At 39.3% G+C, this 20540-nt stretch overlaps 1 protein-coding gene and 1 long non-coding RNA gene across 5 annotated transcripts in view; both read left to right on the forward strand.

Moving 5' to 3' along the window:
* Csnk1a1 (casein kinase 1 alpha 1) overlaps positions 1–19590 on the forward strand; it is a 36120-nt gene extending 16530 nt beyond the window's left edge. Inside the window, exons 5-11 of one of the 4 annotated variants that reach the window (XM_036204507.1) lie at positions 1896–1979; positions 5542–5681; positions 7358–7436; positions 8058–8132; positions 9529–9635; positions 11195–11343; positions 18712–19590. In XM_036204507.1, coding sequence (XP_036060400.1) covers positions 1896–1979; positions 5542–5681; positions 7358–7436; positions 8058–8132; positions 9529–9635; positions 11195–11343; positions 18712–18719 — 642 coding nt within the window. In that variant the 3' untranslated portion in view covers positions 18720–19590. Of the gene's footprint in view, positions 1–1895; positions 1980–5541; positions 5682–7357; positions 7437–8057; positions 8133–9528; positions 9636–11194; positions 11349–18711 lie in introns of those variants that run through there. The other 3 variants (XM_036204508.1, XM_036204509.1, XM_036204510.1) reach the window with 3 other exon arrangements.
* LOC118594575 lies at positions 12555–16778 on the forward strand. Its single transcript, XR_004946389.1, has 2 exons — positions 12555–15681; positions 16381–16778. It is a non-coding gene; the product is annotated as an uncharacterized LOC118594575 (long non-coding RNA).
* Positions 19591–20540: the final 950 nt, after the last annotated feature.

Genomic DNA, 20540 nt, shown 5'->3' on the forward strand with positions numbered 1-20540 from the left:
TGGCATTAACCCTTGCTGCCTGAGCATGGTTGATACTGAGAATTCTTAAGTCCTTGGATTGGTGTATTTCAAAGAATAACTTTTGGGCCTGTTTCAAAAGTAGCTTACAATTTATTACTTGGGTGAGTTCTCCACCCCTCCTCCATGCTGTTACAGGAGAGTACTGACCAGTGATTGAACATTCATATAGCAGAGTGAGTGATTATTGGGAGGGTTTCTGACAGTGGGTTCCATATACGGGGTGGTTAGGTTGTAGTGACGCATGATTGCAGTTAGAAACTAATTATATTGAAATTTTGTCTGCAATGCTTAGTTTTATTGAGTGAATTGCTTTCTTTATTCATTCAATGTTGAGCTCGGGCAGACAGGCAGCATTGGCAATGCACGAAGCATGTTCCAATCTGATGATCTCAGAAATTTCTCAACTTCAGGACAACTGGGGGCGGGGGGGCTTTTTTGTTTTTGTTTTCTTTTTGGAAGGAAACTTCCCATTTGTTAACCAGTTAGGGAATGTGGTGTTTTAGGTCCAGCTGTAAATGTTTACCTTTGTTTGCCTGTATGAATGCCAACTTGGAGCCATTATATTAGACCTGGTGTTGCTTGTTAATGTGAGATTAATGTTGGTCTGACCAAGTTTTAGGAATTAGATTTTTTCATAGAATTTCATATATTGAAGGGTTTTTCAGCTATGTAATTTATCTTACATCCCCAAATTGCATTTAAAGAAATGTAGCTTCTCTCTTTGAAGCATCCAGGTTCTTAGTTATTATTCTAAAACCTGGTAATTGGTTAGAAAAAAAAAAAACAAAAAACGTTGGTCTTAATTTTTCCTCCTGCAGTTTTGGCAGTTTGACTCTTCTGTTGGCTATTTCCCAGCCCTCTTCTTCCTGTTTCCCTATCCTTAAACACCCATTCTCCCCATATGGTCCCTGTTCTGCATAGTGACAGAGCAGTAAGTACATAGTTTTTGCCTTCACTTTAAACAGTGGTCCAGGTAGTAATACTTCCCGCTCTTTCCCCGCTCCTTAGGAATAGTTGGTTTAATCCCGTAGATGTCTTGGAAAGTCCATGTTCCTTTTTTAGAATCTGTGTCCTCCGTACAGATAGTAAAAGATTTTGTGGCACTGCTTACCTGGGGCAGTTTTCAGTTTCCATAGGACAGAAGTGAAGTGTTTCCTTTAAGATTCAAATAGAAATGTTTCTCGTGAACACTTCAGTGTTTTGTTTCTGTAGTTGGTTTTTTGTTTTTTTTTTTTTTTTGGTGTTTTCTGTACTGTAGTTTGAAAGTGCCCATTATGTAAGACTGGCTCCTTCAGTCAGCTTGTACCAGTAGTTTGTATCCACAGGAATCAGGCTTGATGGGGTGGGGGCAGCTTCCAAGTTCAATTTCTTACTTGGAAATTGTTCTGAATTTGATACCTAGGAGTAGCCACTCCAATCTTAGTGAATTTGCTCATCTCTTCCATTAATTGGCCCTGCATGCTTTAAAAATAAATTTTAAGGTGACTAAATGCCTTCTACCTCTTCCTTACTGAAGATTTTTTCCCCCATACATTCTTTTTTGGGGGAAGGGCAGATTGTGGTGTCAAAGATTTCAGATCTAAATTCCCCGTTTTTTATTAAAAATCAAAGAGCCAAATGTCACCATTGCTATCCCTGTTTCAGACAGTGACACAATCCTAGTGGCCTTAAAACCATAACTATTCTAGAATTGAATGTTCTTGAGCACACGATTTTTATTTGGAAACTGAGAAGCTCCAGTGCTTGGTGGAAGAAGGATGGCATTTGGCTACCCTGTTCTTTCTCTGATGCCTCGGTGTTGCCTGTCTGCGCCGGCCATTGTTGCAATGTACGCAATACTGTTTGATGCACTGCCACCTCTATTGTCTGTTCAGTGTTTAGAATCTCCAGTGGGGAAGAGGAAAAGAAGCATGACTGTTAGTCCTTCTCAGGACCCATCTTTCTCAGGATTAAACCAGGTCTGAAACTGTCTCCTATTCCAACCTCAACCCCCAATTCATGTGCTTTTCTTTCTTATTGTTTTGTTTTTAATTACTTTTATTTAAGTCTGGAGAATATAGATCTTGCTCAAGCACCTCTTACGTTGGCATTATTCAGACATACTTGGCAAACATGTAACATTACTAAGATATTTTTGTGGCTTTTGCTTAAAACTTTTAAAGCTTAGAGAAATCCTAAATGAAAATAGGGTAATGTCTTTGTTTTAGATCGTTGACATTGATATGAAGAAATGCTTTTAGTTTAGTACTGGAACCTTTACTTCAAAATAAACGAGATAGACTAGCTTCAAAATGTGTTTGGACTTGAAGAGTTTAATACACAGTTAAGTCTCGTGTGCTCTAGTGACTGCTTTGCTCTCCCTCCCTCCCTCCCTCCCTCCCTCCCTCCCTCCCTCCCTTCCTTCCTTCCTTCCTTCCCCAAGAACTTACCTCAGGTAAGTGTAGGTCAGATTTCACAGCTAGTCTTCTCAAACCAGATTGGTCAGGGTGTCGGCTCTTAGTTTCCACCAATGGTTGCTCTAGACCAGACAATGTTTTTGTAACACAAGAGTGACGGTTGAAGGAAACAAACTAAATGGCCAGTGACCACTAGTCACAGGAAGATAACGGAATATATGACCCGATTTAGATTTGAACAGGCTAAACAAGCCAGTATTTAATCAGTTTACATTAGCTTTTCCCTCTGGAAACTGAATTTTGTTTTTGGTTTTAGTTTGAGGCCTGGTCTAGCCCTGGTTGGCCTGGAACAGGCTGGCCTCTTGTTCAGCCATCCCATTCACCTACCTCTGCCTCCAAGTCCTGGGACTAAGGATGTAGGCCACCATGCCTGACCCAGCATGAATTTTTGTAGACAGAGGAACGTTTACTTTAGGATGTGAATTTTGGTGCTTCTGGAACCAACAAGACTATAATTTTTGATACTGCGTCCTCTGAGAAGACTATTGGCATAAATAACCAAAAATGTAGAAATATGCCATGCTGTGTACTGACTTAATTACCTAAATTACTTTGCATTTCTTTCCTACACTGCCCCAGTTTTGATTTGTATTCTGGCGCTTTCACTGCTGTCCAGGGGCAAGTTCCTCCTCAAAAGGTTTCAGATACTCGAGAGTTACTTATCCCAAACAGAAATGCGTGTGCTGGTGCATGCCTGTAATCCTGGCAGGAGGAGGCGGTGGGTCACAGCAAATTCCGGGCCAGGACTAGTTAGTTCCCTAGGGAGTCCAGGTAACCCAAGGAGCTGCATGCTGAGACCTCTCCTCAACAAATAATGACCCCCAAAGAGCTTATTGCTGTGGGTGGGTAAGAGTGCATGAGTTTCCTCATTATAAGAAGAAACAATTCTTTAAAACTTACTAGCCTCATTTTTCTCCCCAATCCCTTTTGCTTACATTTTGTAGTATAACAACTTGATTATCTAAATGTGTTAATATTTTGTTTATATTATACAAGCTAGTTAGGTTGCGAATAATTGATGCAGGTCCTCAGAAAAACAGCTTGTCCCCTAATGGAAATTGCCTGTGTCTTTGCAGGCGCAGTCCTCACACTTGACTGGCACTGACCTTCCTCATTTGTTGTTTTCTTTATGTACTTTCTTGGAGCATTCATGGATTTAGTATTTGGCTTGGGGGTTTTTAGGTTTTTTGGTTTTGTTTTGTATTGGTTTTGCTTTTTACATTTTTGTTTGTTTTTAATACTGTTTTCTCATTTTTGTAGAGGAAATAACTTTGGAGTACTGGGTTTCTTAAATCAATCTTTGGTTGTTTACACACTATCTGCTCATTGAGTTGCACATGGAGATTTGTCTTTGAGTAGCAGCTGTCAGACATAATCCACATTAGCACACTTCCCCTTCTCTTTGAGGGATCACATAATCCAAGAAGGCCCTGAGGAGTCCATGACCTAGGAATTGTTTTCAGTGCCATGAAGCTTAATATCGTTTATTGTTAGTTTTCTGTTTTCAGTGTTACTCTGCAGAACTCTGTGCTCATTGACTACTAGTAAACTGGTGCTGGTTTTCATATTAAGAGGAATGTGCAGCGTGAGCTATAAAATACTTTCCCATATACCCAAATAACTTGATTGCTTAGGGAGTTTAATATTAGATTTATAAGGCTTCTGTTATCTATCTATTACTAGTAATTTAGTCTTTTTTTTTTTTTTTTTTGCCAGAGCTGAGGACTGAACCCAGGGCCTTGTGCTTGCTAGGCAAGCGCTCTATCACTGAGCTAAATCCCCAACTCCAATTTAGTCTTTTATGTAGACCAAATGAAAGTATAGGCATAATAGCTGGAAGAGACAGGGTTTGTTTGTTAAAACAGGCTGTCACTTTGTAACCCTGGCTAGCCTTGTACCCTTTTGTAGACCAGGCTGGGTTCAAAGAAGAGATCTGCCTGCCTTTGTGTCCATAATGCTGGGATTAAAGGCATGTGCCACCACCCTTGGCATCTTAGCATGAGTAGATGATTTGTTTACTTGTAACTTGAGTTTTAAAAGATTACATTAACAGTTTCCTAAGACATCACAGCTTCCATACTGGTAGAAGAGACCCAGTAGTTAACAAAAAGAGTAATAAAGTGTAGGTGCAATTAGAAGAGACACAGTAGTCTCATGTGTTCACATGCACACAGATAGGTCAAGCTTGATAATGTGGGAGATAGGATTTTATTATAGCATAGAATGGTAAGTCGGGTTTTTTCCTACAAAAGTTAAAACCTCAAATACATTGGTAAACAGGAATCGATTTTGTTACTTTTTCATCAAAAAATAGGTTTTCCTTTTTAAAAATTCAGTTTTGTAGATTAAATTTGAATGACTTAGAAAACTGTACTCTTAGTGCTTTATTCCCTGGTTACCACGTAGATCATATAAAAGGAGACATTTTCTTCTAAAATGTTACTGTGGTTTGGGGTAGCTCATTTAAGCAGATAATATGTAAGCCACCTTAATTTAAAGTCTGTGCTTTTAATTTTTAGATTAACATTTTATATTTTTCAGATATCTTGTGAAACATTGTAATGCATGCTCTTGTTTTTTATTATCTTAAAATGGTTTGTTTTTTTATATCAGACTTTGAGGATTGTGTTATTTAAATAATTAGCTTTTTATTAACATACTGAAGAGAGTGGCCTTTGTGAGAGATTAGAGTCCCAAAAAGCTTGTGCATAGATTGTGGAACATGCTTGTTTTAACTGTAAAAACAGCCTGTCAAATTTCATGTGGTAGATAGCATACTTGACAACTCTGCCTTGGGACATGTATATACTCACTTTGTGAAGACAGGCTGCTATGTGTAAGAACTGGGCAGATGAAGTTAATTTATATAAGTAAGGATAGATTACTAGGCATAATTGTGGGGGGTGTTACTTACTGGTGAAGAATAGTAAAGGCTTATTGGGATATTAAATCTATTATCTGTTCTACTTATATTTCATTTTGATATTTGAATATACTAATGAGTAAGAGGCTGTTTAATTGAACAAGGTTAGAAACCTAATGTCTCCTTGTTTTTCTTTTAAAGTTATTCCTTATTGATTTTGGTTTGGCCAAAAAGTACAGAGACAACAGGACAAGGCAACACATACCATACAGAGAAGATAAAAACCTCACTGGCACTGCCCGATACGCTAGCATCAATGCACATCTTGGTATTGAGCAGAGGTAAGTCTTTTCAAATCCATAATGGAAGCAAGCTTTTGATGGCTTTTCTTGAGTTTGTATTAAAATTTCTTAGTATCTTAAGAGTGCTTCTTGGCTGAGAACTAAGGAATTGCTTTTATTGTTGTACCTTTGGTTTTTAACTAGTGCAGAGAAGCCAACTAAATTAATGGGGCTTTTTATTTTCTTTCCTGAAAGTTGTCTCTGGGATAGAAAGTTGAATGTCTGGTTTGGTGACACATACCTGCGATCTCAGCTGGCACTAGGAGGCTGAAGCAGGATTAGTGCTAAGAATTCAGGGCCATTCTTGGCTATATAATGAGTACCATATTAGCAGGGTCCACATTGTAAGACCCTATCTAAAAAAGGAAGGAACGAAAAAACAAAAGCCCACTAAACATGGAAGTTGGAAACATAATTAGTATTTTGGCATCTCTTTTCAGCTTAACGTAGTACCTGCTTTTTAAGTGCTGATCTTAGGCACTTCAGTGTTATGACTGTAGTTGGTAATGTGAACCTGGGAGAGTGGATCCTTGAAATGAGGCAGACTAAAGTCTCATGCAATAACCAACTTTATTCAGAGCATTAGACAATTTATACTCTGAGTCACATGAGTAATTTGTACAATCACAAGGACAAGCCCCACAAGCTGCGTGTGGCAAAAACATGTTTTTCCATGGAGGTATATAAACAAAAAAATCCAATAGCCAGTTGTAGTGAATAATCTGAAGTAAACTCCTATCCCTACACCTGGGAGGAGCATGAAAACACAGTCCAAGAACAATGCCGTGTGTTTGAAGAGACTGAGGTCCCAAGACTCTTGTTTTCTTGGAATTTTTCCAAAAGCACTTTGAATCCCCTCGAATGACTCCATTTGTGGACCATGTTCCAACAACTTGAGTTTCAGGGGCGGTGAGGGTCTGTGGGTCCCTCTTATAAGGAAAATTTGGTAGGAGAGCTGAGCTGAGGGACTCGAGCCTGTAACCCAGCACTTTGATAGTCTGTGACAGGATTGCTTTAACTTCGAATTCAAAGTTCGTTTCAGAACAAACAAGTTATGACATTTGTAATCACCACAATGTGATTGGTAGACTGGGGTCTCTGTGTCTTCCTATTTCGGCACTTGAATGTTCTTTTTTTCGAGTTCCCTTCAGTTTTTGGTTAGCTTTTCTTCCCTAAAAGAAACAAAGCAAAAAGTGCTGTGTCTTTGGGTTGGAAACTTCATAGTTGGACTGTAGGAAGAAAAATAGTAAATTTCTGAATACTCTGAGATGTGCTATATGATTGCATTCACCCAAGAACGGGTATTTCCTGTCACTGGATATATTTCTTTTAGTGCATGTGTATAAGTGTGTACACACTTGGAGGTTGGTTTCAGCATCTCTAGAAGGGCTTTTTAGGAGTTGAAAATTAAGGCATCTCTACTACTTGTTTTTCATTATTCATTAACTTTTAGAGGCATATAGCTATATTGCCATTCATTTAAAAAACAATTTTAAGTTTTCTGACAATCTTGTAAGTGGTTAATCAATCCATTTTGAACGTTATTACTTTAATTACCTATTTTAATAAGATACCAAATAGTCTTTATCTTCATTTGTGAGTGTTTTTTTCTTATGTATACTTAGTTTTTATGTTTTCCCATTATCTGCTTCATAAAATACTATTCTGTTTTCCAGTCGCCGAGATGACATGGAATCTTTAGGATATGTTTTGATGTACTTCAATAGAACCAGTCTTCCCTGGCAAGGGCTAAAGGTAAATCAGACTCCAGTTACTGAGATTGTTTTGTTTATCGTATTTGAAGGGGAAATATGAGAGGATCATCCAGGACTTGAGGAGTGGTGTGGGCCCAGTAGAGTACGAGCAACCTAGGCAGCGCAGCCTAAGGAAGGAGCCCTTGTAGTGCGGGGAGAGAAAGAAGAAAACACCGTGGACGGTGTCCTTTAGTGTTCCCAGAATCTGAGTTTCAGCCAAAGCTAATTTGCTTTTGCCTTTAATTTGGGGGGTAAGTTAACTGTTTGAGTAAGAAATTAGTTTAAGAGTAATTAATTAATTTAACTAGTTGATTAGTTAACCCTGAAGGCTTATGTTCTTTTGTGCTAGCACTCTTGGTGACAACTTGTTGAGCTGTGCTTTTTGGGTGTATGCTAATAAATCATTGGTGTAGAATTTAATAGCTATTTTGAACCTTTAAAGGAAAATAGTAAAATGCTCAGTTCTTTTGTGAGTAGCTTTATCCAATATGGACTTGATTCCACATATTATTTACTTAGCTCTCACCTACTAACTCTCTAGTATATATCTTGTCTAGTGAGTTCAACTACTGCACTTCTTTTAAGTATTAAATCCATCTTTGCACTCCTTTTTTTTTAACAGGCTGCAACAAAGAAACAAAAATATGAAAAGATTAGTGAAAAGAAGATGTCCACTCCTGTTGAAGTTTTGTGTAAGGTAAGTAAGTATACATGATGATATTTAGAAATAATTCCCATGGCCAGGTGTGATTATATACATCTTTAATCCCGGAACTTGGGAGGCAGAGGCAGCCTGGTCTAACGCAGGAATTCTAGGCAGCTCGAGTTCAAGTAGTAAGACCTGTCTAAGTAAATAAAAGCATGGGCTGGAGGACACACCTGGTCAAGAGCATGTGCCATGCCTGGTGTGGTATTGCGATTGTGCCTCTAATCCCAGTATTCCAGACTCAGAGCCAGGAGTTCAGGACTGCTGGGGCTATATAGAGATATCCTGTCTCAAAAAAACAAAAATAGTATTTGCTGCTCTTCTGGGGGATGCGAGTTCAATTCCCAGCACCCACATTGAATGTGGTTTATAACCTGATAACTTCAGCTCCAGACTCTTTTGGCCTTTATCCTCTCTGGGCACCAAACATATATGAAGCAGGCACAGTGCACATATATAAATAAGTATCAATCTTTTTAGTAGTTGGTATACTAATGTTGAGTAAAATGGCACAGTGAGTTAGATAGCTGCTACCCAGCCTGATAGCCTGAGTTTGATCCCTAAGACAAGTGGTGGAAGAACCAGCTCCACAAGTTGTTCTCTATTCCATGTGCGTGCTATAGCACATAGATATCCATACACGGACATAGTAGTACACACAAAAGTAAGAAGTAGTCATGTTAAGAGAAAAAATCAAATCCTACATTAGCAAAAAGACATCAGGTCTCAGGGTAGGGGGAATCACCCTAGTAATTTTCCTAGTAAGACAAAAAAAAAAAAAAAAAACACATTGTCTTTGTTACTGCCCTCAGAAAAAGTTCTGAATTGTGCTATAGAAAAGGTGATTTCTTTCGTAATTGTCTTAGGGTTTCTATAAAGCAACTTGGGAAGGAGGTTTATTTCTTATTAGAGCTCTCAGGCCACACTTTTGTCTCCTGAGGGAGGGAGGTCAGCAGGAATTTAAATCTGGAACCTGGAATAAGGAACTGAAGCAGAAGGCAGCGGAGAGCTGCTGCCTACTGGCTTGCTCCCCAGGGCGGCACCATCCCCGCTGAGAAGAATCCTCCCACATAAATCATGAGTCAAGAAAATGCCCCATGAGTCAGTCTGCGGGGAGCATTTTCTCCATTGACGTTCCTTTCCCAGATGACTAGCTTTTGTCAAGTTAACAAAAGAAACTAACCAGGACAACATCTTGTATACTATAGAGTGAGTAAATGGTGAATTTGGCTTAAATTCATGAGAAAACCAGGCTATAGTTGTCTTAATTGTCATAGCTTCATACAAAATACTGAAACAACATTATACATTTCCTTTTGCTTGTATTTCAGAACTTCTAACTTGGTGTTTTTGCTTTTCACTCTTGTTTTAAATATTGAATCGATAGGGATTTCCTGCAGAATTTGCCATGTACTTAAATTACTGTCGTGGACTGCGCTTTGAGGAAGCTCCGGATTATATGTATCTGAGGCAGCTATTCCGCATCCTCTTCAGGTCAGTTGTTAATCTCAGAGTGGCTGCAGAGGCTGAAAGATGGTTTGGGGAGGGGGGGGCATACTGCTCTTGGGAGCAAGTCAGATTTGGTCCCACCACTCACATTGGGCAACTCGTGTGCAGATTCCCCCACCCCTGTGTGTATGTGTTTACATATACATAATTACAAATAATTTTGCCCTGTGCTAGTGGTTGCAGCTACAGAATAACTCTGAATCTAAGGCTTGGGAATAATAGGCTGTGTATGAGGTTGTATGTCACATCAGAAGCTGCACCCATAAAATCTCACCAGCATGCCTTCTTAAACTAAGGAATGATGAGAGCAAGAGATTCTTTTCCCTAGGGAAGAGCACAAGTGGTCAGCCCTGAAAACATACATAATATTACACATAGTGAGCAGGTTGTACTCGTGGATGCAAGGAGAGAGAGAGAGAGAGAGAGAGATAGATAGATAGATTTATATAACAATAATTCATGAAAAATGGTCATTTTTTTTTAAAGCAAGGTGTATATAGGCATTTTTGGAGGAAAGGGAAAAATTATGTAATTACATTAATCTCAAAATAAATTTTACAAGTAAATGATTTTTTTTTCAATCCTTAAACAGTAATTTCAGTGATACAGAAAGAACCCTATTCAGTACCAAATAATAAGGCATTAAAATTCAGGCGTGGTGGCACGTCTTTAATCCCAGCACTTGGGAGACAGAGGCAGACATGGTTCTCTGAGTTCCAAGCCAACCAGGACTACACAGAGAAAACTTGTCTTGAAATTATGTGCTCCTCCCTCCCTCCCCCCAAAAAAGGAAAACCAGAAAAGAGCATTAAAATACAGAGTCTGCCAGAGGTCTCCCAGAGACTCTAGCACTTTAGGAGATAGAGGCTGGAGGATTGGGAGTTCAGGGCCATCTGCTGCACCACAGCTAGTTCAAGGCTCAACATTATCCTGCCTGTGTTTCAGATTCTTGAAGAAACCACCAAGTAATCCATTAGTTTCAGAAATGATGTCCCCAGGTACTAGCACCATCTCGTCCACTAGCTGACAGTTGTCTGCATGCTCCCTAGGAGGTTCTGAATGAATCTTTCTAGGTAATTGACAGCTTGAGTCACTGTAGTTGCTAATTCTGTGTTTTCACTCCTAGTATGCCCCTTTGGAGAAATTTGTATTCTGATTTTGTTTTTTTAGAGAGGGTTTCACTATGTAGACCAGGCTGGCCTCAAACTCAGTAGAGCTTTGCCTTACTGAACACTGGGGTTAAAGGCTTGTGTCACTCTGCCGGACTCCCTTGGAGACGACTTAAAAGGCAGTTTCTATTTGAAAAGTTACTATATTTTTTTAAATCTAGTACATCAGAGTAATTAACATTTTCCTTTCAGTTGTGACATATGAGAAGTAATTATCTGAAAGTTTCTTAGAAGAAGAAAAATCGTAGAAGTTACCGTGCTTATGAGAAAATACTCTTAATCTAAAGAGCCCCCTGGCTCTTTTGAGAAGTGAGCAAGCTGTTTAGCTGGCCAGCGTTATTCAAAGGTTAACACCGCGCTCTTCTTCTCTTCCAGGACGCTGAACCACCAGTACGATTACACGTTTGACTGGACCATGCTCAAGCAGAAAGCAGCACAGCAGGCAGCCTCCTCCAGTGGGCAGGGCCAGCAGGCCCAAACCCCCACAGGCAAGCAAACTGACAAAACCAAGAGTAACATGAAAGGTTAGTAGCCAAGAACCAAGGGACGTTACAGGGAAAATTCAATACAAATTGGGTAATTCATTCATTTCTAACAGTGTTAGATCAAGGAGGTGGTTTTCAAACAGAAAATTTGGCTTTGTATTTAAAAAAAAAAAAAAAAAGACGTCCTTGGAAAATTTGACTACTAACTTTAAACCCAAATGTCCTTGTTCATATATATGTATATGTATTTGTATATACATATATGTGTGTATATTATATCATTTCTCTTGGGATTTTGGGTCATTTTTAACAACTGCATCTTTTTTACTCATTCATTAACCCTTTTCCAAAATAAACATTTGGTGTTGGGAATATGGTATTGCCAATCAATCCAAAATCCTAGACCTAACACTTGTTGATTTTTAATACAGAATCTGGTTAGCCATGGTATTTTGACTGACTTTCAGACTAACAGTGTTTAAGATATTTGTATATTGTTTGTTTGCATGTTAATGCTTGAGCATTTGCTGGGGAACTGTGAACGTGATCTAATTTTAAAGGCGAGTCTTGGCACTGCCCTCAGCCTGTCTGTCTTCTCGATGGCAAGAGAACCTGTTAACTGCAAAGCTCAGCATGGCTTCCTGAGTCACAGATTCTCTCTGCCAACGAACTGTGACAGATCATAAGTTCATGGTGGTCCTTAAGGAACTTTAGACACTAGAGCTCATTTAATGTGGCATTGAAGTCTGTAGTTAGAACTTGTCAATTGAAGATAACTGAGGCAAGTGCCGTTAAACTGCTAGTCTGTCTGTCTGTCTCTTTCTGGCACTTTGAGTGCTTCTAAGGAGTAGAGCTGAGAGCACAGCACATTCCCTGTTCTCGGTGCCTAGGGTTCAACTCCTGCTCCCGTGTTGCTATCTCCTTCCCGGGCCTTACCTGCCACTACCTGCCTGCTTTGTGCAAGTGGTGGCCAGCTAAGCTTGGCTGCTTGGTTTTTAAATCTTTATTTCTGAAAGACTGCTCTAGTCTGAATGTGGTTTTCAAATATTAGTATTTTTCTATATATTTAGTGTTGTATTTAAATAATTCTTAAACTTAAAAATAAATTCTAGGCCAGGTGGGGTGGCGAATGCCTTTAATCCCAGCATTTGGGAGGCAAAGGCAAACAGATCTCTGTGGGTCCCAGGTCCACCTGGTCTACAGAGTGAAGACAGCCAGGGGCTACATAAGACCTATCTTTTTCAAGAAAGAAAGAAAAGCTTCTAGTATCTGAGGAACATTTGAAGAAATGGAATGAAGTGATGTCATCCTCATCCCAGCAGCTCAGTCAAGTTGAGGGCTTCCTTTCTGTGCTTCTGTATTTGGGAAGGGTTGAATTGAAGATTTGGTGGAGGAGGGATTTGAGATGATGGGGCCTGAGCCTAGAAAGCATAGTGGGTGCTCCAGCTGTTCAGCCTCTGCACCTCAGTTGAGACTTTAATGCCTCATTTGTTTCTTAATATTGTGTAAATAATCTTGTGTGGAAGTAGGCATCAAGATTTGTGAGAAGTGGTTTTATTGTTGAGGCGAAGGCAAATAGAGCCTCTTAACTAAGATATTAAATAACGCCTATAATATATTTGCTTTTGTCATGAAATGAAGCCCTTTTTTTTTTCTTCCTTTTTGCCTAAAGCTGGTTGGGATAATAGGATTCATCACAAATTGCAGCTTCTAAAACTAGGATTGAAATCTCATCTGGCCTAGAACATTTTTCTTCAGGCATTCAGCAGCCTTCAGAAAGAAGTATCTTAATTTTGACCTAGTTTCATTGTTCTAATATACTGTGTTTTTACTCAATAAACAAGCAGAATTTTTGTCCTGCTTTATCTAGGTATTAAAGATGAGAAGTTGGATCCACTGAGTTAGTATGTTTCCTTGAAAAAAAAAAAAAGTGATTAAACTTAAGTTTAAGCCTTCTTCTGTATCGTAACTTTTTCATGAAAGTAACTTAAAATCATAAAACAGTTGAAAATACCGTTAGACACAATGGTCGTGCAAATTATTACATGTACATGAACTTGTTATGTTCTGAAATAGGGATTTTTTTTTTTTTCCAACAAAAAATAACATTATTGACTACTTTTAAAAGTACATTTCTAAGGCCGGGTTCAGTGACATGAATACTTACAGTCTTAGTTACTGGGAGGCTAAGACAAGAAGATCGCTTGAGCTCAGGAGTTAATGGCCAGCTTTGCCAATAGGAAGCATTCCTTCTCAGAGGGTGGGTGAGTAGAATGGGTTACCAAGAGTTTTGTGGTTTTTTGTTTTTTGTTTTTTTCTTTTTTTAACCTTTAGCAAACTATTGCTTGCTACTCAAATATATCAATCTGGGGCTGGGAAGTTTGCTAAGTTGGTAAGTGATTGCTTTGTAAGAATAGGGACCTGAGTTCAATCCCCAGAACCTCCATTTAAAAAGCAGCGAGCAAGGGCTGGGCATGGTGTGGCACGTGCCCTGAATCCCAGCACTTGGACATAGAAACAAGTGGATTTCTGTGAGTTTGAGGCCAACTTCAACATTGTGAGACTGATACCCTGTCTCAGCAACAATGCTAGCAAGCTGTAATGATGTTCATTGTAAGCCCAGCCCTGGCTAGCAGGGTGGAGATAGGCAAAAGCTTGGGACTTCTGGCCAGCCGGAAGACCCCAGCTCCAAAAAGCAAAGACATTAGAGGAACAGCCACCAAGATTGGCTCCTGAGCACCACACACACAGATGCACAATAAGCTATGCCGCTATCCAAAATAGAGATGACTTCTTAAACATCTGTGAAATTAGTGTCCATAACAGAAAGCTAAGAAAATACATCTACCTAAGGGTGGCATGAAATAAGCATGAGGGAGTTGGTCTTAGACCCTCTGCCTCTCACATTATGTAGGTTGTTAGTGATTCCAAATGCTTAAGTAATAGAGTGTATAAAACCATAGACTCAGTTTCTGCTATTATAGCTTTTGATTTCATGGAGTCTTCCCATAATGGTAGCACCATGTTATTTCTCTCTGCTCAAAAATTATAGAAAGTGGCTGCGGGTGGTGGCACATACTTTTAATCCCAGCACTTGGGAGGAAGGAGGAAGGTGTATCTCTGATTAGGTTGGGAACTGCCAAGGCTATATAGTGAGACTTTCCAAGACCCCCAAAATGTAGAAGATACTCAGAATATACATTATAACTTTTTTTTTTCTTTCGGTCATAATCTCAGATGCTTGCATGTCAATGAATTCAGTTTCATAAATCTTTAGCAAGCAGGCCTCTATCATAAAGGTTCTCTTCTGGAAAGATCCTCTAAATGTTGGCATTTACTGGTATATTTTTTATAGTTTTGGGGTTTTGTGGGGGTTTCTGTTTTGGTTTGGTTTTTGGTTTCTTGGCAGTTACTTTAAGTATGTGTTTCTTTCATAAAAATTAGAGAAAGTTCTCGCCCCTCATTGAGAGTGTTCAAGTGTTCTTCCAAAGCTTTCTTATTTAGCTAGTATGTGCTTCTCCTGTAATAGGTGGGTCTCTGCTCTGATACATTTGCATTTAGGCCTTTCAGTCACTGCATTGCAAAGCCAATCAAGACCAAGAGACAAGGATTTTCCCTAATGTCGCATAGATTTTTTTTTCCAGTGCTAAAGTGCCCCAAGATGGAATTTTTTGCTTCTATTTGTGTAGCAGAGAAGATAAAAGCTTCTCTCTCTTAACCCTTGACAATCCATTTTGCTTGGTGTTCTACAACTATATGTGATTTTCAGAAAGATGCTTGTTTATGACCTAGAAAGGGCAAAGAAAAAAGAAATAGTTTATGGACATTTAGATTCAGTTAATTCTGATGTACCCACAAGTAGCTGAGACCGTAGAATGACTGGTTTGAAGGTGGCTTTGGCCTTCAGAGACTTGAAGTATTTCCATCAATTAACCTACCTGTGTCAGTGGTCCCCAGCAGCTACAGGGCTTTGCCATGTGTAGCTTAACCTCTTCTGACTTCACCAACTGCTGCCAGGACCACAGCTGATAATTCAGCAACTTAACCCAAAACAGGGAAGGGAAGACCTTGGGATTCCTGGAGAGACTGACCTACCCTGAATACACTGTCCAGAGAAGACCAGGGAACTGAATCTTCACTGAAATCTGGGATTTCCACCGGCTTTTTTCATTGTGGGCAGTAAAGCTGGAGAAGTTGACAATCTAAGAAATGAAGATGACAGTGCAAGAGACCTCTCCAAGGCTCGCTGGGCCTGCCAACCTTCTGCTCAGGTCCTGTGATGGCTGTCAGAAGGCCTGGAGTACTGCCAGTGTTGCTGAGCCTCAGCGCTGTGGAATGGCTACCATCTGCCAGTTGGGGTGGATTCCTTTGTAACAGGTATGTTAAACTTACCAGCTATACCAACTGTTAGAAAATGAAATCTGAGTAGAGAAGACAGTCGTTCAAATTGTTAGTCTTGTGGTCCAATTCAGGGATGAGTTGAACCTGTTACATACAAATTACTAGTTTGTGATGGAAAATCCTTTCATCTTTCACCCCTTTCATTTATGTAGAGGAGAATTAATAGGGTTGTTGGTTTGGTAGGATGTAGTGGGTACATACATACTGGCAGCTTAATTCAAACTAAGTGACATTGTATGTTGATTATTGAGTTAAAAATAACTTCACACAATTTTGTTCTTATACTGTGGAAGGAGCCTAAATTTCAAACACCCACCACAAATGTTATTACTGCATAAACATTTAATTGCATGGTGGCCCTTAATTATAATCCCATCAATACAGAGGTATGTAGAGGCAGGAGGAACTGTCTGAAAACATAACTACATCTGTTTAAAATGGATTCTGGCTCTATCTTTTTAATAAATTGGACATGTTTGGAGTGAATTCATGAATAAAGATATATTTCTTGTAGGTTTCTTTTTGAGAGGATAATGTATGATTGTTGCATAAAATTAAAATAAGCACTTTTTCTTCCGTATTTGAAGACTTGAAAAGAAACTGAAATGTAGATGAATTCCTGGATCATCACTTCATGCACCTTTGGTGATGGTCTTCCTTATCCCTCTCCTCCAGGAGGAACAGAAGAGCCTCGTTTTAACGGAAGAACTAGAAGAGCCACCCAGACAGCAGGATTTTAAGAACAAACAAAAGACTAAAGCACACTGCAGAGAAGAAAGAGTCCTTAGTAGTGGTCGGAGAGTGAATGTTGTATACCTACCACAGTGCTTTTCCTTCTGGAGTGCCGTCAGAGAAGAGCTCATTGGAAGGGTGCTACCTGGATGGGACATCCTACCATTGCCCTGTCTAGCTGAAGAACTAAATCTGGATTGGACTGCTTTATTCTACCAGGAATATTGCTAGGCTAATCTTCAACCAATCCCTAGACAATTGTAACCAGAGACTGACCGTCCACAAAGAGAGACTTCTGACCTAGAACCTCCCTGTTATTAAAGAAATCAAGTTGTCTTGTATTTGGCTTATAGTTTGTTAGTGACTGGTTTTCTATTTCAGACCTGCTTGTGTGGAGGTATATGCAGTATAACAAAGTACTAAAACAGAATCACATGATGGAAGCAAAGTATTATAAAGGGAGGGAGACCCTGGTTTTACTAGCTGGGAAATGGTTGTTTTTACAGTATTTATGAATAACTTTCATACTTAAAGCCAAATACTGATGGGATAAAGGTCATTTCTGTTTAGCTACTTCATGGTTTTCTTAATTTTAATATCTTCTTAGCCAGTGCAATTGGAATTAGACCTCAGGTGTGGTCAGGTTTATAGGTGTAATTAAGGTTTGTTTGATAGCCTTTTAAAGTGTGCCTTACTGTAGCTGGGGAGGTGGCTCAGTATACAAGAACACTCAGCACAGAACATGAGGACCAGCATTCAGATATTCTAAAACCCTGAGGTGGGTGGATATAGTTGTCCATCTGTAATCCCAGCACCTGAAAGTCAGAGACAGCATCCCCAGAGCAAGCCGGCCAGATTGTGAGCTCCAGGTTCAGCAAAAGGCCTTGCATCAGTATATGCCATAGGGAAAGATACTACCTGATTTCAACCGCTAGCCTGCATACAAGCGTGCCTACACACATGTATATGTACCCGCACACAAAAGAGCACATGGGCATAGCACAGTTTGGTTCTCAGTTTGCCAGTACTATCTCATAATCTTTATTTAATGTTTGCTTTCTGTGCGTTTATGATTATGGAATTGGTGTTTGTTACATACCTGCTCTTAGTAGGTCCTGTGGGAAGGGGTGCACATCTGTGCCTTCAAAGCTTAGGTGTATTTATCAAATACATGAGGATGTCTGGTTTTCCTCCCATATGGAGTTCCTAGTTAACTGATGAAAGAATGCTTATCAAAAGAAAGATGATTATAAATGCTTAATAATGTCTTTCTAGTTTTAGTCTTAAAAACATTTGTAATAAAGAGTAAGTAGTAGGAGTATTTTGTAAGTTCCACGAAGCCCAAAGGAAATAGCCCACCAATGGTTGAAGAGGAAAAAAGCAATTTATTTCTGGCAAAACCATGATTTTTCTGTAGTGGTGGTGGTTTGTTTTTGACTTTTATTAAATAAATTAAATGGTCAGAAATGTAGTTTGATCATCTCAAGTTTGGAAGGGAAAGAGAGTGTGGCTCTTGCTTATAGGATGTTCAGGTTATTAAGAGGTGGGTATGTTTGTTCTATCTCTAGCCATAAAGACAAGCCAATAGAACCAACATCTTTCTGCGGAAGCCCTGACTTCCACTTGGGGGGCGGGGAGGGGGTCCAGTAGGATAGGACAGGACAGGGAGTGAGTATGGCCAAAGCATTGTTCATTTCTAGTTCACAAGTCAGTGAGGAGACCTGACCTGTGGAAGGAAAGAAGTGTGAAGATGAGTGTGAGGTTTTGTATGCAAATCCTATTTCTTGGAGATACAACACCAAGTGACGCTTTAAATGAATTCATTAACCGTTATTGTTGTTACGTAATCTGTCAGAAATGGTGTACACAGTAGTGTGTGCTTCTGATCTGGCTAGAAGCACACAGGTTGTTGCAGTGATGTCATCTGTTTCTCATTTGCCTGTTGGGTTTCTGAAATAGCTTGTGTTCTGGGTCCAGAAGAATTGGGCATCCTTGTTTGGATGGCTAGCCACTCTAGCTTAGAGTTGGGTGCTGACGTTGTAACTGACTATAGACTTATTTCTGGGTCATTCAAATGGGGCATGGGGAGGGGAACGGTGGCTTTAATTAGAGAGTCACGTACTCTGTTTTGAAAGGTTAGATTTGGTGATTCTTCAAGATAAAAATCAACAGCCACTAAAACGTGATTATTGTCCTATTTCTACCTAATTTGGGGAATACTTGTAAAAGTGTTTAAAACTTGTAACATCCTTTTTCTGTTTCATTTTTTAATAGGTTTCTAGGCATGAATTGAGGAAGAGAAGCAGCAGAGCAGATGATTGGAGCGGCATTTGTTTCTCCCCAAACCAGACATTTTAGTTCATATGTACACTAGCCAGTGGTTGTGGACAACCATTTACTTGGTGTAAAGAACTTAATTTCAGTGTAAACTGGCCTAGGCAGCATTGCTGATGCTGGCCCTGAGCTGTAACCGCTGTAATTGTGAATATTAACTGAGGTAGTGAAACATGGTGTCCGGTTTTCTATTGCTTTTTTTTTTTTTTTTTTAAAGTGGAAAAGTTTAACTAAATGGTTGACACACGAATTGGTGGAGAAATTGTGCATATGCCAATTTTTTGTTAAAACCTTTTTATTTTGAACTATACTTCTTTGAGATCTCATTTCAGGAGAACGGCATGAACAGTCTTCAGCCACAGTTGTGATGGTTGTAAATGTTCACAATTGTGTGTTCTTAGGGTTTTTCATCCCTGGGGTTTGCAAGTTGTTAACTTAAAACATTCTTTAAATGGTTGGCTTCTTGTTTGCAAGCCAGCTGATACGGTAGCAACCAAAGATTCCAGTGTTTGAGCATTTGAAAGACTCTGCCTGCTTACCTGTGCTAGAAATAACAGCATCTAAAGTGAAGACTTAAGAAAAAAACATAGCGACTACTAGATTATCTTTAGGACTCTGCATTAACTCTATAATGTTCTTGCTATTAAAAACGCATTTGTCACAGAAATTTAGTTACCGTCTTACAACTGAACATGTATGTGTGTTGCTTAGATAAATGTAATCACTGTAAACATCTATATGACCTGGGATTTTGTTTTTATTTTGAAATGGGAGCTTTTTGTTTACAAGTTCATTAAAAACTAAAAACTGTTTCTGTAAGGAAGTGAAATTTTTTTTTAATGACAAAATGCCTTGCTGACTCAACATGAAGTATATCTCCCCGATTGTTTTGTTTTGTTTTATGTTTTGAGACAGGGTCTCATTTTGTAGCTCTGGCTGGCCTAGACTCACTATATAGACCAGGCTGGCCTAGAACTCTCAGAGATCCTCCTTCCTCTGCCTCCCCAAAGTCCTGGGACTAAAAATAAGAGCCACCACGCCCGGCTTCCCTCATTTTTTTTAAGACTACTTAAAGCCATTTGTTATATTCCTTTGCTGTGAAAGTTTTTTGTTTTGTTTTTGTCTTCATCTGAAAAGAAAGGAATTCTTTCACTTTCTTTTAAATGACTCACAGGCACAATACCAGTACTTCACCTGCCGTAACTTTGGCATTGACTTGTGGCCACTGCGGCCAGCAGATGGACTGATTCTGAGTAAGAGTGAAAGTGTTAAAGGGTTTAGTAACCATATTACAAAATCTTCTTCTTAGAAATCTTTGTGAAATGGCTGTAAGAGTGTTGCAGTATGGAGTTAGAGATGCTGACCCTCTAGGCCCACTTCTGGAGGTACCTGTGCCGGCTTCCTCCCAGGCTCTCCTGGCCGCTTTCCTTTTTTCTTTGATGATTCAAGAGAAGGGGAAACTTATTGACAATAATTCTTTAAATGGTGTAATTTATTCATTTACAGCATGTCAGGATAAATGAAAAGATCATTTGAAAATGCTGCCAGGAGCCTACTGTGTAACTGTAGGTATATTGTAAAATACTCTTGAATTGTAAATTGGCATGTGTTTGGTAAGAGTGTCAGGGTTGATTTGTGGTTTTCTTTTTCTTTTTTTTTTTTTTTAATTTGAACAGCAATAATTAATTCCATGATTGCCACATTCTGTCATCAAGTTGTATGAGTAGTGTAAGAAGGCTGCAGAAGAAGTCACAGTGAGGTGGAGCTGG

The sequence above is a fragment of the Onychomys torridus genome, chromosome 13 (assembly GCF_903995425.1).
Source record: "Onychomys torridus chromosome 13, mOncTor1.1, whole genome shotgun sequence".
NCBI lineage: Eukaryota > Metazoa > Chordata > Mammalia > Rodentia > Cricetidae > Onychomys > Onychomys torridus.